The sequence below is a fragment of the Balaenoptera physalus genome (genome assembly GCF_965194825.1).
Source record: "Balaenoptera physalus genome assembly, chromosome: 4".
NCBI classification, from domain to species: domain Eukaryota; kingdom Metazoa; phylum Chordata; class Mammalia; order Artiodactyla; family Balaenopteridae; genus Balaenoptera; species Balaenoptera physalus.
The window spans coordinates 86,110,439-86,135,155 of NC_138891.1; the positions used below are offsets into that span (position 1 = coordinate 86,110,439).

The following is a 24,717-nucleotide window of genomic DNA, read 5'->3' on the forward strand; positions in this document are numbered from 1 at the left end:
AGTTGATTCAGAGTGGAAAGCAGAACACCTATCCCAGAAGTGAAAGGAAAAATTCTGAAGCTATCCAAGTGCGTGGAGGTTGAAGTCCCAGTTAGGACAACAAACAAGCAGACTGTCAGATCAGTAGCGGGTGTAACAGAGACATCTTAGAAGAGAGACAGCCACAGATGAACTTGATAAATTCTCCATGTAATCCTAAATAAACAGGGACTACACGCATGTGTAACAGAGAATGGAGAAATCCCAAACTATCCACACATTCCAGGATGGAGATACAAGAAGTCTCAGTGGAACATTAAAACTGGGACAAACTTGAAAATGATCTGAATTTTGAATGCACTACCCAACCTATACACAGATTTGTCAGCAGAAGGGAAAAGCCTTACTGGCTCTCTGTCTTTGAGCACAATTTCTGACCAGTGATTGGCTGATATAAGGGGTGACACCAGAAACCAGCCTTAAAAATAAAACAACAACAATAATAATAAACTGAGCAAAGACATTTGCTTCCACATACCACAGGACAAACATATTTCACAGATTTACTCTAGGCAAGTTACTAAACAGAAATTAGCAATGACAAGCCCTAGGGGTAGAAAGGATGCAATCAGAATCCACAGCTGCTACAGTATGTTATCTATATTGTACAATTTTCTTTTTTTTAATTAATTTTATTTATTTACTTATTTATTTATGACTGTGTTGGGTCTTCATTGCTGCGTGGGCTTTCTCTAGTTGCGGCGAGCAGGGGCTACTCTTCGTTGCGGTGTGCGGGCTTCTCATTGCAGTGGCTTCTCTTGTCGTGGAGCACGGGCTCTAGACGCATGGGCTTCAGTAGTTGTGGCTTGCAGGCTCTAGAGCGCAGGCTCAGTAGTTGTGGCGCACGGGCTTAGTTGCTCTGTGGCATGTGGGGTCTTCCCAGACCAGGGGTTGAACCTGTGTCCCCTGCATTGGCAGGCGATTCTTAACCACTGCACCACCAGGGAAGTCCCTATGTTGTCCAATTTTCAAAAAACTTATGAAACATGAAAAGAAATAGAAAAATGTGACTCATAATAAGAAAAGAAAAAAGCAGGCAATAGAGTCTTTCATGGTTCCCAGATATTGCATTTAGCAAAGACATCAAAGCACTTATTTAAAATATTTTCAAAGAACTAATGAGAAGAAAAAGAGGGAGAGGACTCAAATTAATAAAATTAGAAATGAAAAAGGAGAAGTTACAACAGACACTGCAGAAATACAAAGCATCCTAAGAGACTACTACAAGCAACTCTATGCCAATAAAATGGACAACCTGGAAGAAATGGACAAATTCTTAGAAAGGTATAACCTTCCAAGACTGAACCAGGAAGAAATAGAAAATATGAACAGACCAATCACAAGTAATGAAATTGAAACTGTGATTAAAAATCTTCCAACAAACAAAAGTCCAGGACCAGATGGCTTCACAGGTGAATTCTATCAAACATGTAGAGAAGAGCTAACACCCATCCTTCTCAAACTCTTCCAAAAAAGTGCAGAGGAAGGAACACCCCCTAACTCATTCTACGAGGCCACCATCACCCTGATACCAAAACCAAACAAAGATACTACAAAAAAAATTACAGACTAATATCACTGATGAATATAGATGCAAAAATCCTCAACAAAATACTAGCAAACAGAATCCAACAACACATTAAAAGGATCATACACCATGATCAAGTGAGGTTTATCCCAGGGATGCAAGGATTCTTCAATACACGCAAATCAATCAATGTGATACACCATATTAACAAACTGAAGAATAAAAACCATATGATCATCTCAATAGATGCAGAAAAAGCTTTTGACAAAATTCAACACCCATTTATGATAAAAACTCTTCAGAAAGTGGGCAAAGAGGGAACCTACCTCAACATAATAAAGGCCATATACGACAAACCCACAGCAAACATCATTCTCAATGGTGAAAAACTGAAAGCATTTCCTATAAGATCAGGAACAAGACAAGGATGTCCACTCTCACCATTATTATTCAACATAGTTTTGGAAGTCCTAGCCACAGCAATCAGAGTGGGTAAGACTCAGCACTCTCCCTGCCAGGGCCCCGGGTTCCATCCCTGGTCGGGGAACAAAGATCCCACAAGCTGCGCAGTGTGTCAAATATATATATATATATATATATATAGTGAAGTATATATAAAAATATATATATATATTTTAAAGTAACCGTCCTTGAAGGTCCCAATTTCTTCTTTCTCTAAAATCATTTTCAAAAAGTAACAATCTTCTCATTCGAAGTAATTCCAACACTTTTGGTGCATATTTATACATGTCAATACAGTAAAATTCAATAAACTAGCATCTTGCAGTCCAAAAATCCTAATGGCTGGCACCAGCTAGTCAAAAATGATCTGGAGAGTCTCACTGATTAGTATCTATGGCACACTGCATAAACTCATAAGCAGATTTTTAAAGCAGTTTTGATAGCAGATTGGAATAAGAGAAAATGTAAAAATTAAGAGTAAATTAACTTGGTACATTAGTCATAAAAGACTAGATTGTACTGTAGTAATCAGCAACCCCCAAATCTCAGTGCTTACAAGAACAATGGTTTATTTTCCATTTAAACATAAATGAACAATGTGGGTTGGCAAAAGGCTTAGTTCCACACTGTCCTAACCAGGGACATACGCTAATAAAGGCTCCACCATCCAGGGACAGGAACATGGCAAAGAGTGTACTAACTCTAACAGCTTCCCCCTAGAAATGACACACATCATTTTCCTCACATTTCATTGACAAAAAAATAGTCACATGGCTACACTTAATTCAGGAACATGGAGAAACAAATATCTAACATGGGCCCAGAAGAAAATGAAACAAAAATCCTGATGAACAGAATGAATGATTATTTAAGATTACTGAATAGGCTAAATCAAGAATTACTGTACTACTAGAGAGGCAATGAATCTCTTCAGAGAGCCCATTTCTACCCATTCAATGCAGAAGAAAATAGTCATTTAGAGTTCCATGCCAACAAGGCACTCACTTTTTAAAATGGAAATATAATTCACATACCATAAAATTCACCCTTTTACAATATACAATTCAGTGTGTTTTGGTATAGTCACAAAGCTGTGCCACTATCACCATTATCTAATTCCAAAAACTTTTATCATTCCCAAAAGAAACCCTATACCAATTAGCAGTCATTCCCCACTTGCCCCTCCACCCAGCCCCTATCAACCACTAATTTACTTTCTGTCTCTATAGATTTGCTTATTCTGGGAATTTCATATAAACAGAACCATACAATATTGTGGTCTTTGTGTCTGTCTTCTATCACTTAGCATAATGTATTCAAGGTTCATCCATATTGTAGCATGAAACATTACATTTCAGTTAATGGATATTATTCCACTTTATGAATATATTATACCACATTTTATCTATGTATTCATCAGTTGATGGACATTAGTGTTGTTTCCATTTTTTGGCTATTATGAATACTGCCACTATGAACATGGATGTACAAATTTTTGGTGAATATGTTTCAGTTCTCTTGGGTATATACCCAAGAGTCGAATTGCTGGCTTACATGGTAACTCTACGTTTAACATTTTGAGGAACTGCCAAACTATTTTCCAAATTGGCTGCACCATTTTACATTCCCACAAGCAATGCATGAGGGTTCCTATTTCTCCACATACTCGCCAGCACCTAACATCTGTCTTTTTCATTACAGTCATCCTAGAGGGTGTGAAACGGTATCTGATTGTAGTTTTGATTTATGTTTAGATAATGATGATTGATGTTGAACATCTTTTCCTGTGCTTATTCACCATTTGCGTATCTTTGGAGAAATGTCTATTCACATTTTAATTGGGTTATTTGTGTTTTTATTATTCAGCTATGAGTTCTTTATATATTCCAGTATAAGTCCCTTATCAGATATTTGATCTGCAAATATATTCTCACATTCTGTGAGTTGTCTTTTCATTTTCTTAATGGACTCCTTGAATCACAAAAGTTTATAACTTTGATGAAGTCTAACTTATCTATTTTTTTTTTTTTGCCCCTTGAGCTTTGTATCATATCTAAGAAATTATTGCCTAATCCAAAGGTCATGAAGATTTACACCTATGTTTTCTTCTAAAAGTTTTACAATTTTAATTCTTACATTTAGGTCTATGATCCATTTTGAATTAGTTTTGTATTCAGTATGAAATAGGGGGTCCAAATTCATTCCTTTGTATGTGGATATCTAGTTGTCCCAGAATGATCTGTTGAAAAGACTATTTCCCTCAATGAATTGTTTTGGCACCCTTGTCAAAAGTCAACTGACCATAAATGTGAGAGTTTATTTCTAGACTCTATTCTATTCTATTAATCTATGTGTCTAGCCTTATATCAGGGCCACATTGTCTTGATTACTGTAGCTTTGTAGTAAGTTTTGAAATTAGGATGTTTATATTTTCCAACTTCACTCTTTTTCAAGATTGTCTTAGATATTCTTGGCCCTTGCATTTCCATATGAACTTAGATTCAGCTTGTAAATTTCCACACCAAAAAAAAAAAAAATCAGTTGGGATCTTGATAGGGATGGCACTGAATTTGTAGATTAGTTTAGGGAGTACTGCCATCTCAACAATGTTAAATCTTCCAACTCATGAACAAAAAATATCTTTTCATTTATTTATAGAATCTAAAATTTCTTTCATGGGGCTTCATAGTTTCAGTGTTCCTGTCTTACACTTCTTTTGTTAAATTTATTCCTAAGTATTTTATTCTTTTGATGCTATTGTAAATGGAATTCTTTTTTAAATTTCATTTTCAAGTTGTTCACTGCAATGTATAGATTTTCAATTAATTTTGGTTTTAGAATCAGGATAACACTAGCCTCAGTGAATGATTTAGGAAGTGTTCCTTTTTTTTTTTTTTTTTTAATGGAAGAGATTTTGAAGGATTTGTGTTAATTCTCCTTTAAACAATGTGGTAGAATCTGCCAGTGAAGCCATCTGGTACTGAGCTTTACTCTGTGAAGTTTTCTTGCTTTGGTTTGGTTTGGTTTGGTTTTCTTAGTAATTCAATCTCTTTCCTTGTTATAGGTCTTTTGAGATTTTCTATTTCTTCTTGAGTCAGTTTCAGTAGTTAGTGTTTTTCTAGGAATTTGTCTAGTTCATCTACGTTCTCTCAGGTACTATTTCAAATGTATAAGGTTAGCAAAACTTTAAAGACTGATAATATCAAGTGTATTGGAACAAAAACCAAGATAGACTATATGTTCAGCCATATCTCAACAAATTAAGAGAAGTGAAATCATACAGAGTGTGTTTTCTGACCATAATGAAATCAATCTAGAAATCAGCAACAGGAAGATAGCACAAAAATTCCCAAACACTTGGACACTAAACAACGCACATCTAAATAATCCATGGGCCAAAGAGGAAGTCTCAGGGGAAATAAAAATATACTGAACTGAATGAAAATAAAAATACAATATATCAACATTTCTGGGACACAATTGAAGCTGAGAAACAAATTTATAGCACTAAATACCCACATTAGAAAAGGGGAAAAGTCTAATAATCTCAGTGTCCAACTCAAAAACTTAGGAGAGAGCAAAATAAACCCAACATGAGCAAAAAAAAAAAAAAAAAGTATATAATAAAGATAAGAGAAATCAATGAAACAGAAAAACAAAAATAGAGTATCGATGAAAAAAGAGATGATTCTTTTAAAATAATCAATGAAACTGGCAAATCTATAGCAAGACTGACAAAGGAAAAAAAACCTTGAGCAAGAAGATATGAATCACCAATATGAGGAATAAGACAAGGTATATAGCACTACAGACTCCAAAGACATCAAAAGGAAATAAGGCAATACTATAAACAGCTCTACACATATAAATATGACAACTTAGATGAATACACACAAACTATCACAACTCACTCAATATGAAATTATTTGAATAGATTTACAACCATTAATGAAATTGACTCTATAATTTTAAATCTCCCAAGGAAGAAATCTCCAGTCCCAGATGGCTTCCGTGGAGAATTTTATAAAACTTTAAAAAAATTAACTCTAAGTCTATACAGCCTCTTCTAAAAAACAGAAGAGAAGGGAGCACTTCCCTACTCATTATATTAAGGTAGTATTACCCTGATACCAAAACAAGATAAAGACAGTACAAAAAAAAGAAAATTACAGAACAATATCCCTCATAAATATAGATGCAAAATCCCTAACAATATACTAGCAACTGCAATACAGCAATAAATGAAAATTATACAACATGACCGACTGGAGTTTATTCCTGGAATCCAAGGCAGGTTCAACATTCACAAATCGACCAACGTAATTCACCATACTAACATGTTGAAAAAGAAAAATCACATTACCACATCATTTGAAACAGAAATAAAATTTCATAAAAGTCAATGTCCATTTGTGATTTTATTAATTAATTAATTTGTTTGTTTGTTTGTTTATGGCTGCGTTGGGTCTTTGTTGCTGCACACGGGCTTTCTCTAGTTGCAGCAAGCAGGGGATACTCTTCGTTGTGGTGCGTGGGCTTCTCACTGCAGTGGCTTCTCTTTGTTGCAGAACACGGCCTCTAGGTGCGCGGGCTTCAGTAATTGTGGCTTGCAGGCGTAGTTGCTCTGTGGCATGTGGGATCTGCCCAGACCAGGGCTTGAACCCATGTTCCCTGCATTGGCAGGCAGATTCTTAACCACTGTGCCACCAGGGAAGTCCCATTTGTGATTTTAAAAACTCAGAAAAATAGGAATACAGGAAACTTCCTCAATTTGATAAAGAACATCTACAAAATACCTATAGTTAACAAAATACTTCAATAGTGAAAGACAATGCTTTCTCCCTAAGATCAAGAAAAAGCCAAGGATGTCCATTCTTACCACTCTTAGTCAACATAGTGTTGCAAGTTCTATTCAGCACAACAAGGTAAGAAAAGGAAACAAAAAACATACAGATCAATAAGGGAGAAGTAAAACCATCTTTGTTTATATATGACATGATTGTCTAAACAGAAATCCCAATATGAACACAATATGAAAAGATGTGTATGCTGAAAACTAGAAAACACTGATGAAAGAAATCAAGAGATCTAAATACACAGAGAGACATACCACGTCCCTGGATTGAAAGACTCAATGTAGTAAAAATGTCAATCTTCCCCGAAGATATATAGGTTTTACACAATTTCTACCAAAATCCCAGCAAGATCGTTTGCAGATACAGACAAGATCACAGGCATGCCTCAAAGATACTGCAGGTTCAGTTCCAGATCACCGCAATAAAGTAAATATTGCAATAAAGTGAGCCATTCAAATTTTTTGGTTTCCCACTGTATACAAAAGTTATGTTTACACTATACTGTAGTCTATTAAATGTGCAATAGCATTATGTCTAAAAAAAATGTAAATACCTTAACTAAAAAATACTTTATTGCTAAAAAATGCTAACCATCATCCAAGCCTTCAGCAAGTCATAATCTTTTTTCTGGTGGAGATTTTTGCCTCAATGTTGACAGCTGCTGACTGAACAAGGTGGTGGTTGCTGAAGTTGGGGTGACTATGGAAATTTCTTAAAATAATACTACAATGAAGTTTGTCACATGGACTGACTCATCCTTTCATGAATGATTTATCTGTAGCATGCAAATACAGTTCGATAGTATTTTACTTACAGTAGATGTTCTTTCAAAACTGTAGTCAATCCTCTCACAACCTGCTGCTGCTTTATTAACTAAGTTTATGTCATACTCTAGATCCTTTCGTTGTCATTTCAGCAATCTTCACGCCATCTTCACTACGAGTGGATTCCATCTCATGAAAACATTTTCTTTGCTCATCTATAAAAAGCAACTCTTCATCCGTTAAAGGTTCATCCTGAGATTGCAGCAATTCAGTCATCTCTTCAGGCTCCACTTCTAATTCTAGTTCTCTTGTTATTTCCACCACATCTGCAGTTACTTCCTCCACTAAAGTACTGAACCCCTCAGAGTCATCCATGAGAGCTGAAATCAACTTCTTCCAAACTCCTGTTAATGTTGATATTTTGACCTCTCCCAAGAATCACAAACGTTCTTAATGGCATCTAGGATGGTGAATCCTTTCCAGAAGATTTTCAATTTACTTTGCCCAGACCCATCAGAGGAATCACTTCCTATGTCAGCTATAGTTTTATGAAATGTATTTCTTAAATAACAAGAATTGAAAGTCGAAGTTACTCCTTGACCCATGGGCTGCATCATGAATGTTGTGTTAGCAGGCATGAAAACAACATTAATCTCCTTGTATATCTCCATCAGAGCTCCTGGGTGACCAGATGCACTGTCAATGAGCGGTAATATTTTGAAGAACTCTTTTTTTTAAGCAGCAGGTCTCGACAGTGGGCTTAAAATAGTCAGTAAACCATATTGTAAGCAGATGTGCTGTCATCCGGGCCTTGTTGTGCACAGAGTAGATTTGGCATAATTCTTAAGGGCCCTAGGATTTTCAGAATGGTAAATGAGCACTGGCCTCAACTTAAGTCACCAGCAGCATTGGACCCTAACAAGAGAGTCAGCCTGTTCTCTGAAGCTCGGAAGACAAGCACTGACTTCTCCTCCCCAGCTATAAATGTCCTAGATGGCATCTTCTTCCAGTATTAGGCTCTTTTGTTTACATTGAAAATCTATTGCTTAGTGTAGCCACCTTTGTTAATTATCTTAGCGAGATATTTTGGATAATTTTACTGCAGTTTCACCTTGAACTTTGATGTTATGGAGATGGCTTCCTTCCTTAAACCTCATGAAACAGCATCTGCCAGCTTCAGACTTTTCTTCTGCAGCTTCCTTACCTCTCTCAGTCTTTGCAGAACTGAAGAGAGTTAGGACCTTGTCGGGATTAGGCTTTGGCTTAAGGGACTGTTGTGGCTGGTTTGATCTTCTATGCAGACCACTAAAACTTTCTCCGTATCAGCAATAAGGCTATTTTGTTTCCTTATCATTCCTGTTCACTGAAGTAGCACTTTTAGTTTCCTTCAAGAACTTTTCCTTTGCATTCAAAACATGGCTAACTGACGCAAAATGCCTAGCTTTCAGCCTATCTCGGCTTTCGACATGCTTTCCTCACTAAGCTTAATCACTTCTAGCTTTTGATTTAAAGTGAGAGATGTATGACTCTTCCTTTCACTTGAACACTTGCAGGGTTATTAAACGGCCTAATCTCAATATTATTGTGTCTCAGGGAATAGGGAGGTCCACAGAGAGGATGAGAGACAGGGGAACGGCAGGTCAGTGGAGCAGTCAGAACATAAAACATTTACTGATCAAGGTAAATGTCTTATGTTCGGACATAAAACATCCCCAAACAATTACAATACTAACATCAAAGATCATTGATCACAGATCACCATAACAAATATACCAATAAAAAAAAGTTTGAAATATGCAAGAATTACCAAAATGTGACACAGAGACACAAAGTGAGCAAATGTTGTTGGAAAAATGGTACTGACAGGCTTGCTCAACACAAGCTACAAACCTTCAATTTGTAAAGTATGCAATATCTGTGAAGTGCAATAAAACAAGGTATGGCTATATTCTAAAATTTAAATTTATATGTAAGGGCCCTTTTCACAATAAAAACAGTCAACAAGCAGGCAAGAATGCAGAGAAATTGTATCACTCACACTTTGCTAGTGGAAATGTAAAATAGTACAGCAACTCTGGAAAAGTTTGGCAGTTACTTAAAAACTAAATATGCAACGATCAGATGACCCAACAATTGCACTCCTGGGCATTTATCCCAGATGAAAACTTATGTTCACACAAACACCTGTACGTGGATGTTTATAGCAGCTTTATTCATCATGGTCGAAAACTGGAAACAGCCCAGATGTTCTTCAATGGAAGAATGGTTAAACTGTGATTGATCCATACCTTGGAATACTACTCAGCATTAAAGAGGAATAAACTATTGGTACATAAAACAAAATGGATGGATCTGCAGGGGAATATGAGTGGAAATAGCCAATATAAAATGTTACATAACTGTATTATTTCTTTTATATAATATTCTTGAAATGAAACAATTATCAAAATGGAAAATGTTTTCCACTAACCTGGAAAACACGTTAGTGGTTGCCAAGGGTTAAGTAGGGGCAAGGGGCAGAAATAAAGTGGCTGTGTCTATAAAAGGGTTGTGCCTATAAAAAGGATTCTTGTTGTGAAAGAAATGTTCCATATCTTGACCTTATCAATATCAATATGCTAGCCGTGATATTGTACTACAGTTTTGCAGGATGTTACCATTAGGCAAAACTGTTTAAAGGGTACAGAGTATCTCTATTATTCTTACAACTACATGTGAATGTAAAATTATCTCAGACTACAAGTGAAAAAAAAAGAGTAAAAGAAGGAAAGGTTGGTAGGGATAGAATAAAGGTGTTAATTCTATGTAAGAGGGGAAAATGTTTAAAGTGCTTTTAATTCTGATTCAGATGTCAATACCCCATACCCTTATTTGTACTGCCTACCATTAGGCCATTTTACTACTTAGTAACATCTTGACCAGAGAAACAATGCAATTAAAATAACGTAATGATTGAGCCAAGTGTGACTAGGGTAATAGAAGCTCACTCTGGTAGTTGGACAGGAAGTTTTAGAGGGACTAACATGCTATCTATTGAATCTCCTTCTGCTCGCTCATAAAGTATTAAATCCAAGTCCCAAATCCAAGTCCCAGTTTCCCCCACCACCCCAAGCCCAAGTTGAGACAGGTAAGCTTCCTTGTCTTCAACCTGCCCTTTCACGGAGGGTAAAACTCTTCAAGAGTCATAGCTTTGTAAACAGTTCTCAGTTCCAATTCCTACAAATCCAAGGCATCATCCCCTATCCCGGGGTGGCCATTAAACCTTTGGTTACTGAGACTAATAAACTCCTCAGGGCTGCCTCAGCATTAATTCTCATGCTTACAACTCTGGCAATCAGTTCCCTCTTCTCCTTTAGTCCTTAGTTATTTCCCTTGCTACCTTGAGAGCCCAGAAAAGCACTGTATTAAAAAGATGTTTGTAACATTTCACGGAGAATTTCTAGGTACTTGGTAGCAAAAGAGCTTTTAAGTTAGACAGTCCTCTCTCCATACTGCTAGAAATGTTAGTTCCTATCCCTTTATAATTAAATCTAAAAGTGTTAAAAAGAGATCTAGGTTTTTCAAACAATATCTATCTATAATTGAAATTTTTAATTGCATAAAATATGTTTTTTAAGCCAACAGAAATTGGAAAACGAGTTTACTCTTTTTATCAGTTTCCAAAGTGAAAATACAAAATATCATTTTTAGCTTGAAAAAAATCCAAGATATGTTGTGGAGGACAGCATATTACAGGAAGCCTCTTAGTTGCCAAAGTTTGTTACAAACATACTAATTAATCCTCGTGGGCTTTTAAAAAAAATGTACAGTGCAACATTAATTAATCGTCATGATGTACCTATAAATCTGGTTTGTGGCAAGTTTTATCCCCCAGTTATAAGTGGAAAAGCTTACCTGTTAATAACAATAATATGATCATGCAATATGTCAATGACAAAGCACACAGTCAAGATTTCTGATTTCTTGTACAATTAGAAAAACTAGATTATGATCTAGAAAACTTCAAACATAATATTTTTTATTAAAACATAGGTATACTACTTATTATCTGTACATATGTAGATAATATTTTAAAATCTAGACTTGTTTTGCTCTTAAAATGTTTTAGAGCAAAAAAAGAAACAACAAATTTTCTAATCTCTTTTAAAATTCTCCTACTCCACCTCTTCATTTTCCTATTTCCCTTACTAAATCAAAGAACTGAGGGATCTGATATCAAATACTTCTTTATTCTATTTATATTTGTCAAGATTTCCAAATACACAATTATTTAAAGAAAAACACATCAAGGACCTCTTAACAAATTTAGTTTTAATTTTACTTACACAATTCAGAAAACTTTATAAATCCTTCCACTTTTAAAATGCAAATATCAACTAATCAGCTATTAAGGAATAAGTATATACAAGTGACAAATATTTTTAAATGGGAACTTTATTAAGTACCTTACCCAAAGCACTAATGCTTCTATTTAAAAAATCCAGTATTGCAGCAACATGGATGGACCTAGAGATTTTCATACTTAGTGAAGTAAGTCAGACACAGAAAAACAAATATCATATGCTTATATGTGGAATCTAAAAAAAAAAGGGTACAAATGAACTTATTTACAAAATAGAAGTAGAGTCACGGATGTAGAAAACAAACTTATGGTTACCAGGGAATAAGGGGTGGGGAGGGATAAATTGGGAGACTGGGATTGACCTGTACACACTACTATACATAAAATAGATAACTAATAAGAACCTGCTGTATAGCACAAGGAACTCTATTCCATACTCTGTAATGGCCTATATGGAAAAGAATCTAAAAAAAATGAAAAGAGTGGATATATGTATATATATAACTGATTCACTTTGCTGTATGCCTGAAACTAACACAACATTGTAAATCACCTATACTCCAATAAAAATTTTTAAAAATCCAGTAAAGGATGTCATCTTCTAAACATACATAACAGAAAATCTCAAAGGCTTTTTTCTACTCCCAATAGTTGCTAGCTCTACAGCACTAAGAGAAGTTAACACTAAATAAATGCATCTGCTGCAGATCTCTGTATGCTTTTCCTCTGGGACCTAATCCACGGGGACTATACCATTACTTTAGTCAGGAAAAAAAAAAGTTTTTGATTTTGGGTTTTTTTCTTCTGCTATGTATTTTTGCTAACCGATAAAGGGCAAAGCATAAATAGCTATTTGCTATTAACTTTATTTTAAATTTCATTTCTTCATTTCACATCATTTTTATTGTTACATTAGGATTTAAAAGTTAATGATAGGGGCTTCCTTGGTGGCACAGTGGTTGAGAATCCGCCTGCCAATGCAGGGGACACGGGTTCAAGCCCTGGTCCGGGAAGATCCCACATGCCGCGGAGCAACTAAGCCCGTGCGCCACAACTACTGAGCCTGCACTCTAGAGCCTGCGAGCCACAACTACTGAGCCCACGAGCCACAACTACTGAAGCCCGCACGCCTAGAGCCCGTGCTCTGCAACAAGAGAAGCCACTGCAGTGAGAAGCCCGCGCACCGCAACGAAGAGTAGCCCCCGCTCGCCACAACTAGAGAAAGCCCTCGGGCAGCAACAAAAGATCCAACCCAGTCAAAAATAAATAAATAAATTAATTAATAAAAAAAAAAAAAAAAAAAAAAAAAAAGTTAATGATAAAACTCACCTCCCACATACTAGGATTAAATATTTTCATTTTAAAATAAAAAAATAAAACAAATGTAACAAGATTCCTATGTTTATATTATAAGATGGAAATCGAAAATCTGTAGCTTTTGATCTCAGTGTCAGTTGCTACGGTGATTTAATCATATTCATTTAAATTAAAGTCCTACTGTCAGAAAGACACTAGCCAGTCTATTAAGTAGCACAAGATTAAATGGATAGGGTCTAAAAGAAATCAACTTCGGGGGGGGTAAAACCTTAATAAACTTAGGTTCACTTTCTTGTATCCTTTTGTTAAGTTTTCACAATTTTTTTTATTTGCGGGAAAGCATCAAAATAATTTTCCAATAGTACAAATATTATGTCCTCTTATCTAGAACTTTTCAACCTTTTTACAACTGGGACAATGTTAAGGGAAGGTGTTCCCCATGTAACATACTCTCTTATGACCGACAGACACAAAGCTTTCAGGACTGTAATTTATGAGCACTTGCTAGCCATAAACCTCTTTTGTCTTGATTCAAGACACACTGGTGCTGCAATACTATGGCCCAATCTCGAATTTTACAAGTGAGCCACCTGAGGCCAAACAGGTTAAACAACATACTCAAGAGCACTACACAGTGAAATCACCAGGGGCAGAGCACGCACTCTATCCCAGATGTTTTGTTCCTGATCTCCAATTTGTTCAATTATATCATGCTGGCCTCTAAATTCATTACAGTTAGATCAATAGAGTTAGCCGGGCCAGAATATATGAGATATTCCACCTAAGTGAAGTTTTCAGATCCCTGGGGCTTAACACTTTAAATACCAAAAGTTTACAAAGTGCTCAATCTTTTTTGGTAGAAACTTTCCCAAAGTGAAAAGGCGCAAAACTAGGTTCCTTGGGTGTTCCAGTGAAACGGCTCTGACACTCTACTAATTCTTTGCTTAACTACCCAGTCATGTGCCGCATGAATATTTTCCTGTTATGCTATTTGTCTTCGTTCTGTTACTTTTGGATCTCTCGGTGAACTCTGCCATCTTACTGTACTCATTCAATTCCTACTTTATTGCCGGGAGAACATGAAAATGGCAACATGGCGGAGTAGAGTGGTAGAAGCATATGGATTTAAAATGGCAGAGGGAAAAAAATGCATTATTTATTTTCCAGACTTCTTAACCATTTTTACCAGCTACAGTACTATATTAGAGTCAATGCTCTGCATAGACCTTTGGCCTCCACATTGAGAGGCCCAAGTTCCTACACTTTTTGAGCTTCTGCTATCATTTCTTGCTACTGTCCATGTGTCATCACCAAATAATTCCCATCTCCAATAATCTATTCAATTACACAATGGGAGCCTACTTATTTAGGCTTATAAAAAACATGTCAAAAAATACATTAAAGAAATTCCAAATGAAAGCTTAGGGATTCTCCTTTTACAAGATCCATCGGCATAAACTCTGATTTAGCTCTTCAGGTTCTTTTTTGGTTTTGTTTGCTTCTAAGTTCTGATAGTTCTAGTTTCTGGATAAGTGACCTCTGGAAAAGTCAGTAAAATTTCTGAGATGTTGTATTTGTCTCTAAATCTATTCCATGCGAATTCATATAAAAAGTCCTCTAAATAAAGTGTTTGCAATCATCATACAAACTTAAACTGAGCCAAAGTGAACATTTGACACTCTAAGTCAGTGCTTCTCAAACTTGAATGTGCATACAAATCACCTGGAATTCTTGTGAAAATGAAGATTCTGATTCAGTAGGTCTGAGGTTGGGCCCAGGATTCTGCATTTCTAATCAGGTAATGCCGAGTCTGCTAGCCCCACATACCAAACTTAAAGAGGAGCAAAGCTCTAGAACACATACCTCTATTTTTCTCTCTCCTTCTATTTCTAAATCCTCTCATTCCTTTGCTTTTTCCTTTTCTTGCTTTACCCTTTTTTGTTTTAAGTCTGCCACAGGAACTGCTACAGTCTAGCCCTGTAGATAACACTTGGAGCTATAAAGGTTTTCCAAACTATAACATAAGCTATAAAAATCACAGTGCAGAAGGGTGAAAACACTACAGCAGTCATAAACTTCCTCAAAATGTGACCAAAAATAATATAATCAATATAGATGACATGATTTTTAGGCTATGTAGCTATTTTAGTATATTTCTTAGCAATTAAATATTTTCCTTAGTATATGATTCCAAAAAAATATATGATGTTATTTTTTTTAATGGGCAGTAAGAACCTGTTATTTATGCTAAGATTCAATAGCATTCAATAAATGAGCTGCTAATTATGAACGGAATAATGGTGCTTAAACTGATCCTTATAACCTGTTAATATTATGTTTTTTCTTAATCTAGTCTAAAATTATAAGAAATTCTGCTACCAAGTATACCTAATCCTCAAGAGACGAGCTTTCTAATGAATAAGTATTGGAACTACATATGCCTTAGAATCTTATGTAAATTTCACTTACAGTTGCATTACACCAGATTCTATCAAAAGGCTCATAACTCTCATAGGAACTGCTAGATTTAGAATGAGCCCTTTAAAATAATAACTGCTGGCATTCATATGGTAACAGAAACGTTGTTCTTACCAAAGACTCTGTGCTCCTAATCAACAAGCAAGAGTCTCATTTTACAGTGGGGAAACCTGAAGCATATCCAGGATATACAACCAGGTGAACACAGGGCAAAAAGAATATGAAACTCCTACCTTTAAAACCTATCCTATAATCATTACACACTACAGGTCAAACGTTGTTAAACCTCCTTTTAGGTACAGGAACTAATTCTTTAAATCAAAATTATGTAAAGTGGCTGGTTTCTCAGTAACACTGAGAAATACAGTTTCTGTATGATATTAGTCTCTTGCCAATATAAGGAACAACAATGTAAGTGGAATCCATTTCTGTGGTGTAGTTTTCTCCCAGGGAAACTGGAGCAGATAATCCTACTCCATCACTGCATCACAATGCAGTGGCCACAACACTGCATTCTAGTGGCCAAAGGAGAGCATAACCAGAAATGTCTTTGGGACTCTGGATTAAAACTTAAATATCTAAAGTCTAGAAGTTAATAAGAAAATATTATAAATAAGAATTGCTATAGACAAAGAAATATTGCATTTAAGATTAAAATGAAGATATAAGAAAGAAAATATATTACCCAAAAGCTCCAGTCACCACTCCAGTTATGTAAATTGGGCCCCTGTTTTGTAGCTGACACTACATTATTCTCATCCACAACTGGACTAAGATTTTCCTCTAACTCTTCCTGTAACTCAGCAGCAAAGCTTGAATCCCTTTCATTTACTACCTGGAAACAAGTATCAAACAATTAAACTACTTACTGAGAAATGCCCCATTTTAAAAAGAAAGCAGTTAATGTTCAAAATACTCAAATCAATATAAAAAGGACAGTATGTAAGCTTTTAGAAAAGAGTAATTAATATGTTTTTGCTTCTATAATTCATATGTTTATACATGCAACATATACTTTCCAACTGCTACTATTTATTAGGTAGTTTAGTTGGCACTAGAGTGAACCAGGAGTTCACAGTCAGCTAGAGGAACAATTAAACAGAAAAAAAAAAAAAAAAAAAAAAAGTAACGGGAGTTAACAACTGGTTCAACCTCTTTGGAGAATAATTTGCAATGCCTAGTAGGGTCTAAGGTGGGTATACATGTACTACCACCCAGCAATTTAATGTACATGAAGTTAACAATGTTTGTATCACCAAGAAAGTGGAAACAACCTTACTGTCCATTGGTAGGGAAATTGGTAAATTAACTCTGATTTATACAAACACAAAGAAATAAAATAAATGAATCAGATGTCTCAACCAGGCACTGGCCTCAACCTATAGAGTGCTTAGGGGAAAGGTTATACCCTATGCAAGATATTGGCCCATGGGGTGGTCACTCGTGAAAGAACAGTCACTATAGAGTTAAAAAAAAAGGGAGCGGGGGTGGAGCGGCTTCCATCATAAGAGCACAAAGCTCACCAGGACTCTTAAAACACTGCTGCTGCTACTGCAGTCACCACCTATGCCTCTTTTAACAAAAATGCTGATCCTCAGGGTTACAGGGAAAAGCACCCACAGCACCCTGTGGCACAGTAAAGGGGTAATTCAAACACAACTTCAGCTTGAGTTTCCTAAACTCTGTGACGTAACCACTGCCATGGGGGAAGCCCCTAACCCTGGTGATACTGATTTGAGGGTCTCTGGAGGAAGAAATTTACAAATATGAAAGGATAGAGAGGACCCCCTCCACAGGAAGTACATTCACTAACCATCAAAAAGAGAGAGAAAAAAAGAAACAAACACGGCTGGATACAGGGAGAAGAAACCAACCAAAAAAAAAAAAAAAAAACTTGAAACAGAGGTCCACAATTTGACGCAGTTGGAAATCCAAAACGTATTAAAATAATTTATACAACAAAAGGTAAAGATTGGTTTCCATACCTCTACAGCATAGGGTTTTTAAAAAATATATAACCATTTTTTTATTGAAGTATAGTTAACTTACAATGTTGTGTCAGTTTCAGGTGTACAGCAAAGTGATTCAGTTCTAAATATATATTCTTTTTCAGATTCTTTTCCATTATAGGTTATTACAAGATATTCAACATCAGTAGGTACTTGTTGTTTATCTGTTTTATATATAGTAGTGTGCACATGTTAATCCCAAACTCCTAATTTACCTCTCCCCGCCCGCACCATCCCCTCTGGTAACCATAAGGTTGTTTTCTATGTCTGTGAGTCTCTTTCTGTTTTGTAAATAAGTTCATTTATATCATTTTTTTTTAAGATTCTACATATAAGTGACATCGTATGATTTTTGTCCTTGACTTACTTCACTTAATATGATAATTTCTAGATCCATCCATGTAACTGCAAATGGCATTATTTCATTCTTTTTTATGGCTGAGTAATATTCCATTGTATATATATGTACCATATCTCCTTTATCCATTCATCTGTCGATGGACACTTAGGTTGCTTCCATGTCTTGGCTATTGTAAATAGTGCTGCTATGAACATTGGGGTGCGTGTATCTTTTCTCTAGATATATGCACAGGAGTGGGATTTATAGCATAGGTTTTGAATGAACTTCAACATCTGCTGAAATGCACTGATTGGCAAATCTTCATGGTTCTAATCAATACTGGGCTCAACTACAGTTATACCTGAAGATCTAAAGAACTAAATTTAAACAAGTTACCCTCTATAATCTTAGAGGAATTACTCAACATAAAATAGACAACAAATACGTATGTCTCACCTTAACTACCAGAACTACTATCTTGCCTAAATTCTCCCTGGTCATAGAACACATTGCCCTAAAATATCCTGTAGTGGCAAAGGATGCTCTGACCCAATGAGTAATAAATTTATATCAAGTCTTTGGGGCTTACAAAATGGCTTTTATAAAAGTCAGACCCTATGGACCGCCCCTCAACCCCTAGTTAAAATAGTTAACATAGTTCAATGTAAAATAAAACAGGGCCTTCAAAGATTGAGATTTATTATTTAAGACCTAATTAGTGAAAGAGTGATTATCCCTATTGCTTCTCCATTTAACAGCCCAATGTGGCCTGGTAAAGATGGAAAAATGAATAGTGCCTCACAGTTGATTACTGTATCCCTGATGCTATGGTCCTACCCGTGAAGGCCCCTCTACCCAATACTATTAAAATTACTGACACCATCCAATCAGAAACTGGTAAGTATTTTGATGTTATAAGTTTGACAAATATGTTCTGTTCAGTGACTTCTCAGTCACAGTTTGCCTTCCCCTCCAGAGGGACATGATATACCTTTACCTGGCTACCCATAAGGTATCTCAAAAGCCTTGCCACCACATACAACCTTTATAGGTAACTGTATCCACTTCTCTCCAGGAGCACAGGTATGATGATGTTACATTGATTACATCCTCCTCTGAGGACATTCTTTTGACACACCCATTCAGGACGTGCAAATACTCATGAAAAGAGGATGGGTCATTGCCCCACACATGGTGTAAGGCCTGCTACCTTGGTTACATTCGTGAAAACTATTTGGTAAACCAAGGGCCACTCCATCCCTGACAATGTCAAGGAGCAACATTAAAACAAGTCCAACAAGGAACAATATATATTCAATATCCTGTGATAAACCATAATGGAAAAGAATATGAAAAAGAATGTATATATCACTTGGCTGTACAGCAGAAATTAACACAACATTGTAAATCAACTATACTTGAATAAAATAAATTAAAAAAAGCAAAGTCCAACATCCTTTAGGTCCTTTTGGATACTGGAGGCTATATATTGCTCATTTACAAATTTTACTTAAGCCTGTTTATGCTGTTACTTGCAGGTCAATCCACCCTTAATAGGTGGATTCCCAAAAAAGATTCTAAAATTTGTCAAAATTATAATATAACAGACACTCCCAACAATGCTACTTCCTCCCCCATCCCCCCACACACGAAAAAACCCCCCACACAAACACACATATAAACGCACAAAGAATCCTTCACTGTAGAGACTTTAGCAGCCTCTTTTCATGACTCCTGGAGTCTCTGGACCACCCACAGTGTCCGTAAGTTGTCCACTGGCTTCTGGTGCAAGAAACTCTCTCCTCACCTCCACACAATATGCCATTTAAACAGCAATGACTGACAGCACACTGGACCCTCCTAGAAGCAGAGGCTCTCACAAGCCCTGAGCCTATGACCCTCCATACCCAGTTGCCCATTATGCCTTGGGTCCTGGGAGCAACACCTTGCAAGCTCAGCATAGCCACCAAGGTCTCCTTGCTGCAGGACAGAAACAAATCTGGGCCCTCCGGCATATCCCACCTACAGGCAGGCATGGCCCTCCCCTGTTCTCATTCAGATGTCATGGTGCTAGAAGAGGTCACCCCTCTCCCGAACCCCTTGAATACCTGGAGACCAGTCTGGATTCAACCGAGTGAAAGCAATAGGAGTTCAACACTTCTAACTCCCATCTGAAGTGTGATGGACAAACTTGCTGTTCAGTGGACAGCATCATGACCCCTACACGTGCTGGAGCTCACTGGAGACCTACTGCTTTTCATCCCTTAACCAGGATGTCTCTGATGAAGGAAAGGACCCAGAGGTCTGCACAACTGGCTGAACTTCCCACAGTTTTCTTAACACTGAATGCTCTGGCCAACAGTCGGCTCCATCTGCACATTTTCACAGACTCTTGGGCCATTGCCTAGGAGTTGTACCATTTGGAGTAAAGAACTCTGGAACTCTCTTGCTTTCAGATACTCAAAATATAAATCATGGTCCACGTGTCTATACATAAACTAAAGCCAGAATAAAAGGCCTCACCAAGACACTCCTTATCCCCATCAAGAGTTCCAGACATTACTAATAGTAACCAAGGTACTCATTTTATTTCTCAAAATACACATCATTGGGCTCTTGAACAAGGCATTCCATGGAACTTACATTTTCCTTACTGACTTCAGGCTGCAGTCCTCATACCATAGCCATGATGGCTTACTTAAACAAGTTCAAAATTAAACTCAATGAAAAATGGTACATTTCAGTCATCAGTCAGACACCAACAGTAAATCGTAAACAGTCTCATTTAATTTTTTACGTTTGCCTGCTGACAGCTTTTAGGCCTCACCCCCTCCTTCTTCCTCTCTGTCCCTCAAATGGGCAAGTTGGAAAAAAAAAAAAAAAAGCCTGGGTGCTCTTTCCTTTGGTGTGGGTGGGAGAGTCAAACCAAGCAAGACCCTGTAGGCACAGAGGAACCCCTGACCCCACCCCCTAACCACAATAAAAGCCCAGAGCCAGCCTCCTTCCCTTGCCCTTTCAAATCATTTTGGATCTTCTTGAGAAGACTGCCCTGCTCTTCCCTCTTCACTATGTACATATGTAAGTAATAAGCCTTTAAATATAAGTAATAAACCTCTTCACGGTGTGTGTGTGGCATCGTCAGTTTCTCTCCCCAAATCAAATGTTGGGTAGGAGTCCATTCTGGCTTTACAGAGTGGCCACAGCAGAATCCTAGCTCTCTAAGGTATTAGCTACGCGGTCACTTGCAGTCGCTCAACCTCTCTAAATGTTTTCTCCACTCCACAGTCTGGGTAACAATGCTCTCTAGTCTAGACAATAAGCTCACTGAGAGCAGGGTTCGTCTGTGTTGCTCCCCATTTATCCCAAACACGCAGTGCCAGGGACATAGCTGAATGAGTGACTGCTTCGGTCCGTAAATATCCACCTGGCCTATTTCATAGTAATGTTTTGAGAATCAACTGATATAGCACATTCATTTATTTGTTCATCCAACAATTATTTGAGTGCCTCTGCCGTTTTATAAACTATAAAATGCTCTCGATTAAAAGGGACTGCACTGACTGCAACTCTCTAAAAGTAAAATACACACACACAACCAATGTAAAAGCAATGAGGATAGTGTTCAGAAATGCAGGTACTCCTGCAACAAAAGTGGGCTTTCACCCTAGAGATTAATCAGCAAGTTCTTCCGTTAATCAAATAAGGTAGTAAACAAATAAAACTAGCTGAAACCAAAAACGTGGTTGACAGCACAGTGATTTAAACTATCTATAGTTCTGAGCCCTTTTATCAAGAGCTGAAAGTTAAGGGAATGGCGAGAGACTGGATCGACGTGATCCCAGGTCGGAATCATGACAGTGGGGCCTTAGGCTGGGGCGTCCGGACTAGGACATCTCGGGACCAAACGCCAGCGTTCCACGCCCACAAACAAGCAGATCTTCCCACCACCGCGCAGACGGAAAGGCTCCCAGGAGGCACAGGACACCGTTTCCTCGGTAACAACTTGCCAAATTACTCTAAAGAGCACCAAGAAAAGGAAAAAGACGAAATAATTTTCATAATCTGAGAGGGTTCAAACAACCTTCGTGAAGAAAACTGCCGGGTAAATCCCCGGCTTGGGAACTCGTCCCAGCGCGGCGCCGCTTACCTGGCGGACCGTCAGAGCGCCTTCCATCGCGGATCCCTCCGCCGCCGAGGTACCGCGCACGCGCGCCCCGCCGCGGGGAGGGGGCTGCAGGCGCGCGCCCCGCGGCCCCCCCGGCGCGCGCTCCGGGCTCCGGGCCCCGCGCGTTCCTCCCGCCCGCCCTCCGAGGGCCACCTTGGGTCCCGTCGGCGCGTCTTGCGCCCTCTGGCGGCCATTCACGACTCACCCCCCTCCACACACACCCCACCCCAGTATGTAACGTTAATTTGTTAGCCGGCAGGCCTATCTTTGCTAGGAATCAGGATGAGCCCCTGTCCTTACCTACCTCCCAACCTCAAACTCATGTGCCTACCGTGAAGTGGCTTCTAGGCACAAGTCACTCCTCCAAAAGCCTCCACTCTGCTTCTCATTTATACGTACCCTGCTCCAATGTGCAGAAAAAGTGAATTGCATGGCAAGGGCTGTTCCTTCAAATAAGCAATTGAAGTTATTGATAAAAAGCTATTGAATGTTGTTGCAGATGCTAGTTCCAAAAAAGCTATAAAAGACATTTCTAGAACAATTGAGGAATATTGAATACGAAACGTTTATTAGAGCTAGTGTTACAAAATAATGAATGACATAGATAAATTTATTGATATTCGTTTATGGATAATTAATACTTTTGGTTATGTTGGAGAATGTCTTTATTATTAGAAAATTCGTGCTCGAGTATTTAGGAGTGAAGTGTCGTGATGTCTGCAACTTGATTTCAAATGCTTCAACAAAGATAGATGCCAGAGAATGGATGTGTCCCCCCAAATTCATAGATTGACAGGTAATCTGCTTCCACCGTGTGAGGACGCAGTGAAGAACATTGCCGTCTGTGAACAGGATGCCGGCTCCCACCAGACACCGAATCTGCTGTTGTCTTGAGCTTGGGCTCCCCAGACTCCACAACCCTGAGAAATAAATGTTTGTTGTCTAAGCCACACAGCCTGTGGTGTTTTTGTTTTGGCAGTCTGAGTGGACTAAGACAATACGTAGAGAGCAAACTAGCAAAATGTTAACAATTATTGCATCTTTGTGGCAGGTATGCCACTGTTCAGTGATTCTTTCTATTTCTGTATGTTTGAAAATAATCATGTAAGGTTGAGGAGGAGGAAAGAGTCAAATCCAGTTCCACAGAGAGTCAGATACTGAGTGTATTTTGAAAATATATAATACATGCTAAAGGACAAATTACCTAATAAGATAATCCAGAAAGGATAGGTTCTTGTCCTTGTCCTGCAAAACTTTGCATAAGCTGTGTTTTCCTTCAATGTTGTGTACAAGAATAGGCTGAAGGAAAAAATGACTGTCTATTCTTTGAACCAGAAGCCACACACTTCTTTGGATTGAAAGCGTTTAATAATGCCAGTATTTTTTTTTAATAGTACTTTAATGGTAAGATGAAAGGGATCAGTATACAAAGTATTTTTTAACTATTTAAAATGTTCTAAAATTTTGAAACAATTTCAAACTTAAATAAAAGTTGCAAATATGAAAAAAAAAAAGTTGCAAATATGTTACAATAACCTTTTCCCTAAACCATCTGAGAGTCAACTATGGACTCAGAATACTTTGGTGAATATTTTCTACACACAAGGACATTCTCCTAAACAGTCACAATATGACCAACAAAATTGAGAAATTAAGATTATAATACTGGCTTCTAATTCACACACCCCACTAAAGTTCTACCAATTGTCCCAATAATGTCCTTATGGCAAAAGAATCTAGTCCCAAATCATGTTACAATTAGTTGCCATATCTGTTTCGATGTGCAATATATATTAAAGCTGCCCGCTGCACAGAACCTCTCCTCATCCATCCCACCCTAACACCTCTTGCCCAGCCATTGCAGTCACCGCATACTTCACTCTCCTCACCCTGCTCTGGTTCTAAAACCCCTCACAGTGCTGCCCCCACTAAATAGTTTAAACTATTTGTAAAGGCTGAAAAAATGAAAATCATATGATAAAGGAAGATCCTGTGGTTGGGCTGAGCGAATCACTATTCAGGTTTTAGACCCAATTTAAAGTGAATGGCATTGGTTTTAAAAATCTAATTTTTAAGAAAAAGAAGAGGAGAATAGCAGTGAATATCAAATTTCTGCAAGGGTAAAAATTATTTATGTTGTAAACAATAGAAGATATCATAAGAGAAAAATTAATAATGTCCATTAAAATATAAAATTCCAAAGGTTAAAAAAAAATAACACGTTTTTAAAAGACAAAGACTTGGTATCTTTAAATGCATAGAGAATTTATTAAACATTAAGACAATAACATGGATGAATCTCAAGAACATAATGTTGAGTTAAAGAAGTGAGTCAGAAAAATACAGTAAGATTCAGTTTATAACATTTCAAAACATGTAAAACCAAACAGTACACTGCAAATACAGTTAAAGGATAC

General features: G+C 37.4%; 1 protein-coding gene and 1 long non-coding RNA gene across 3 annotated transcripts in view; both read right to left on the reverse strand.

Annotated features, from left to right (window-relative positions):
* Positions 1–23,091, reverse strand: part of GRAMD1C (GRAM domain containing 1C) — a 94,794-nt gene extending 71,703 nt beyond the window's left edge. For both annotated transcript variants that reach the window (XM_082460187.1, XM_082460186.1), the window contains exon 1: positions 22,283–23,091. In XM_082460187.1, coding sequence (XP_082316313.1) covers positions 22,283–22,309 — 27 coding nt within the window. In that variant the 5' untranslated portion in view covers positions 22,310–23,091. The remainder of the gene's footprint in view (positions 1–22,282) is intronic.
* Positions 11,691–15,094, reverse strand: LOC309659952. Its single transcript, XR_014263062.1, has 2 exons — positions 13,317–15,094; positions 11,691–12,930 (listed from the first exon to the last, which is right to left on the reverse strand). It is a non-coding gene; the product is annotated as an uncharacterized lncRNA (long non-coding RNA).
* Positions 23,092–24,717: the final 1,626 nt, after the last annotated feature.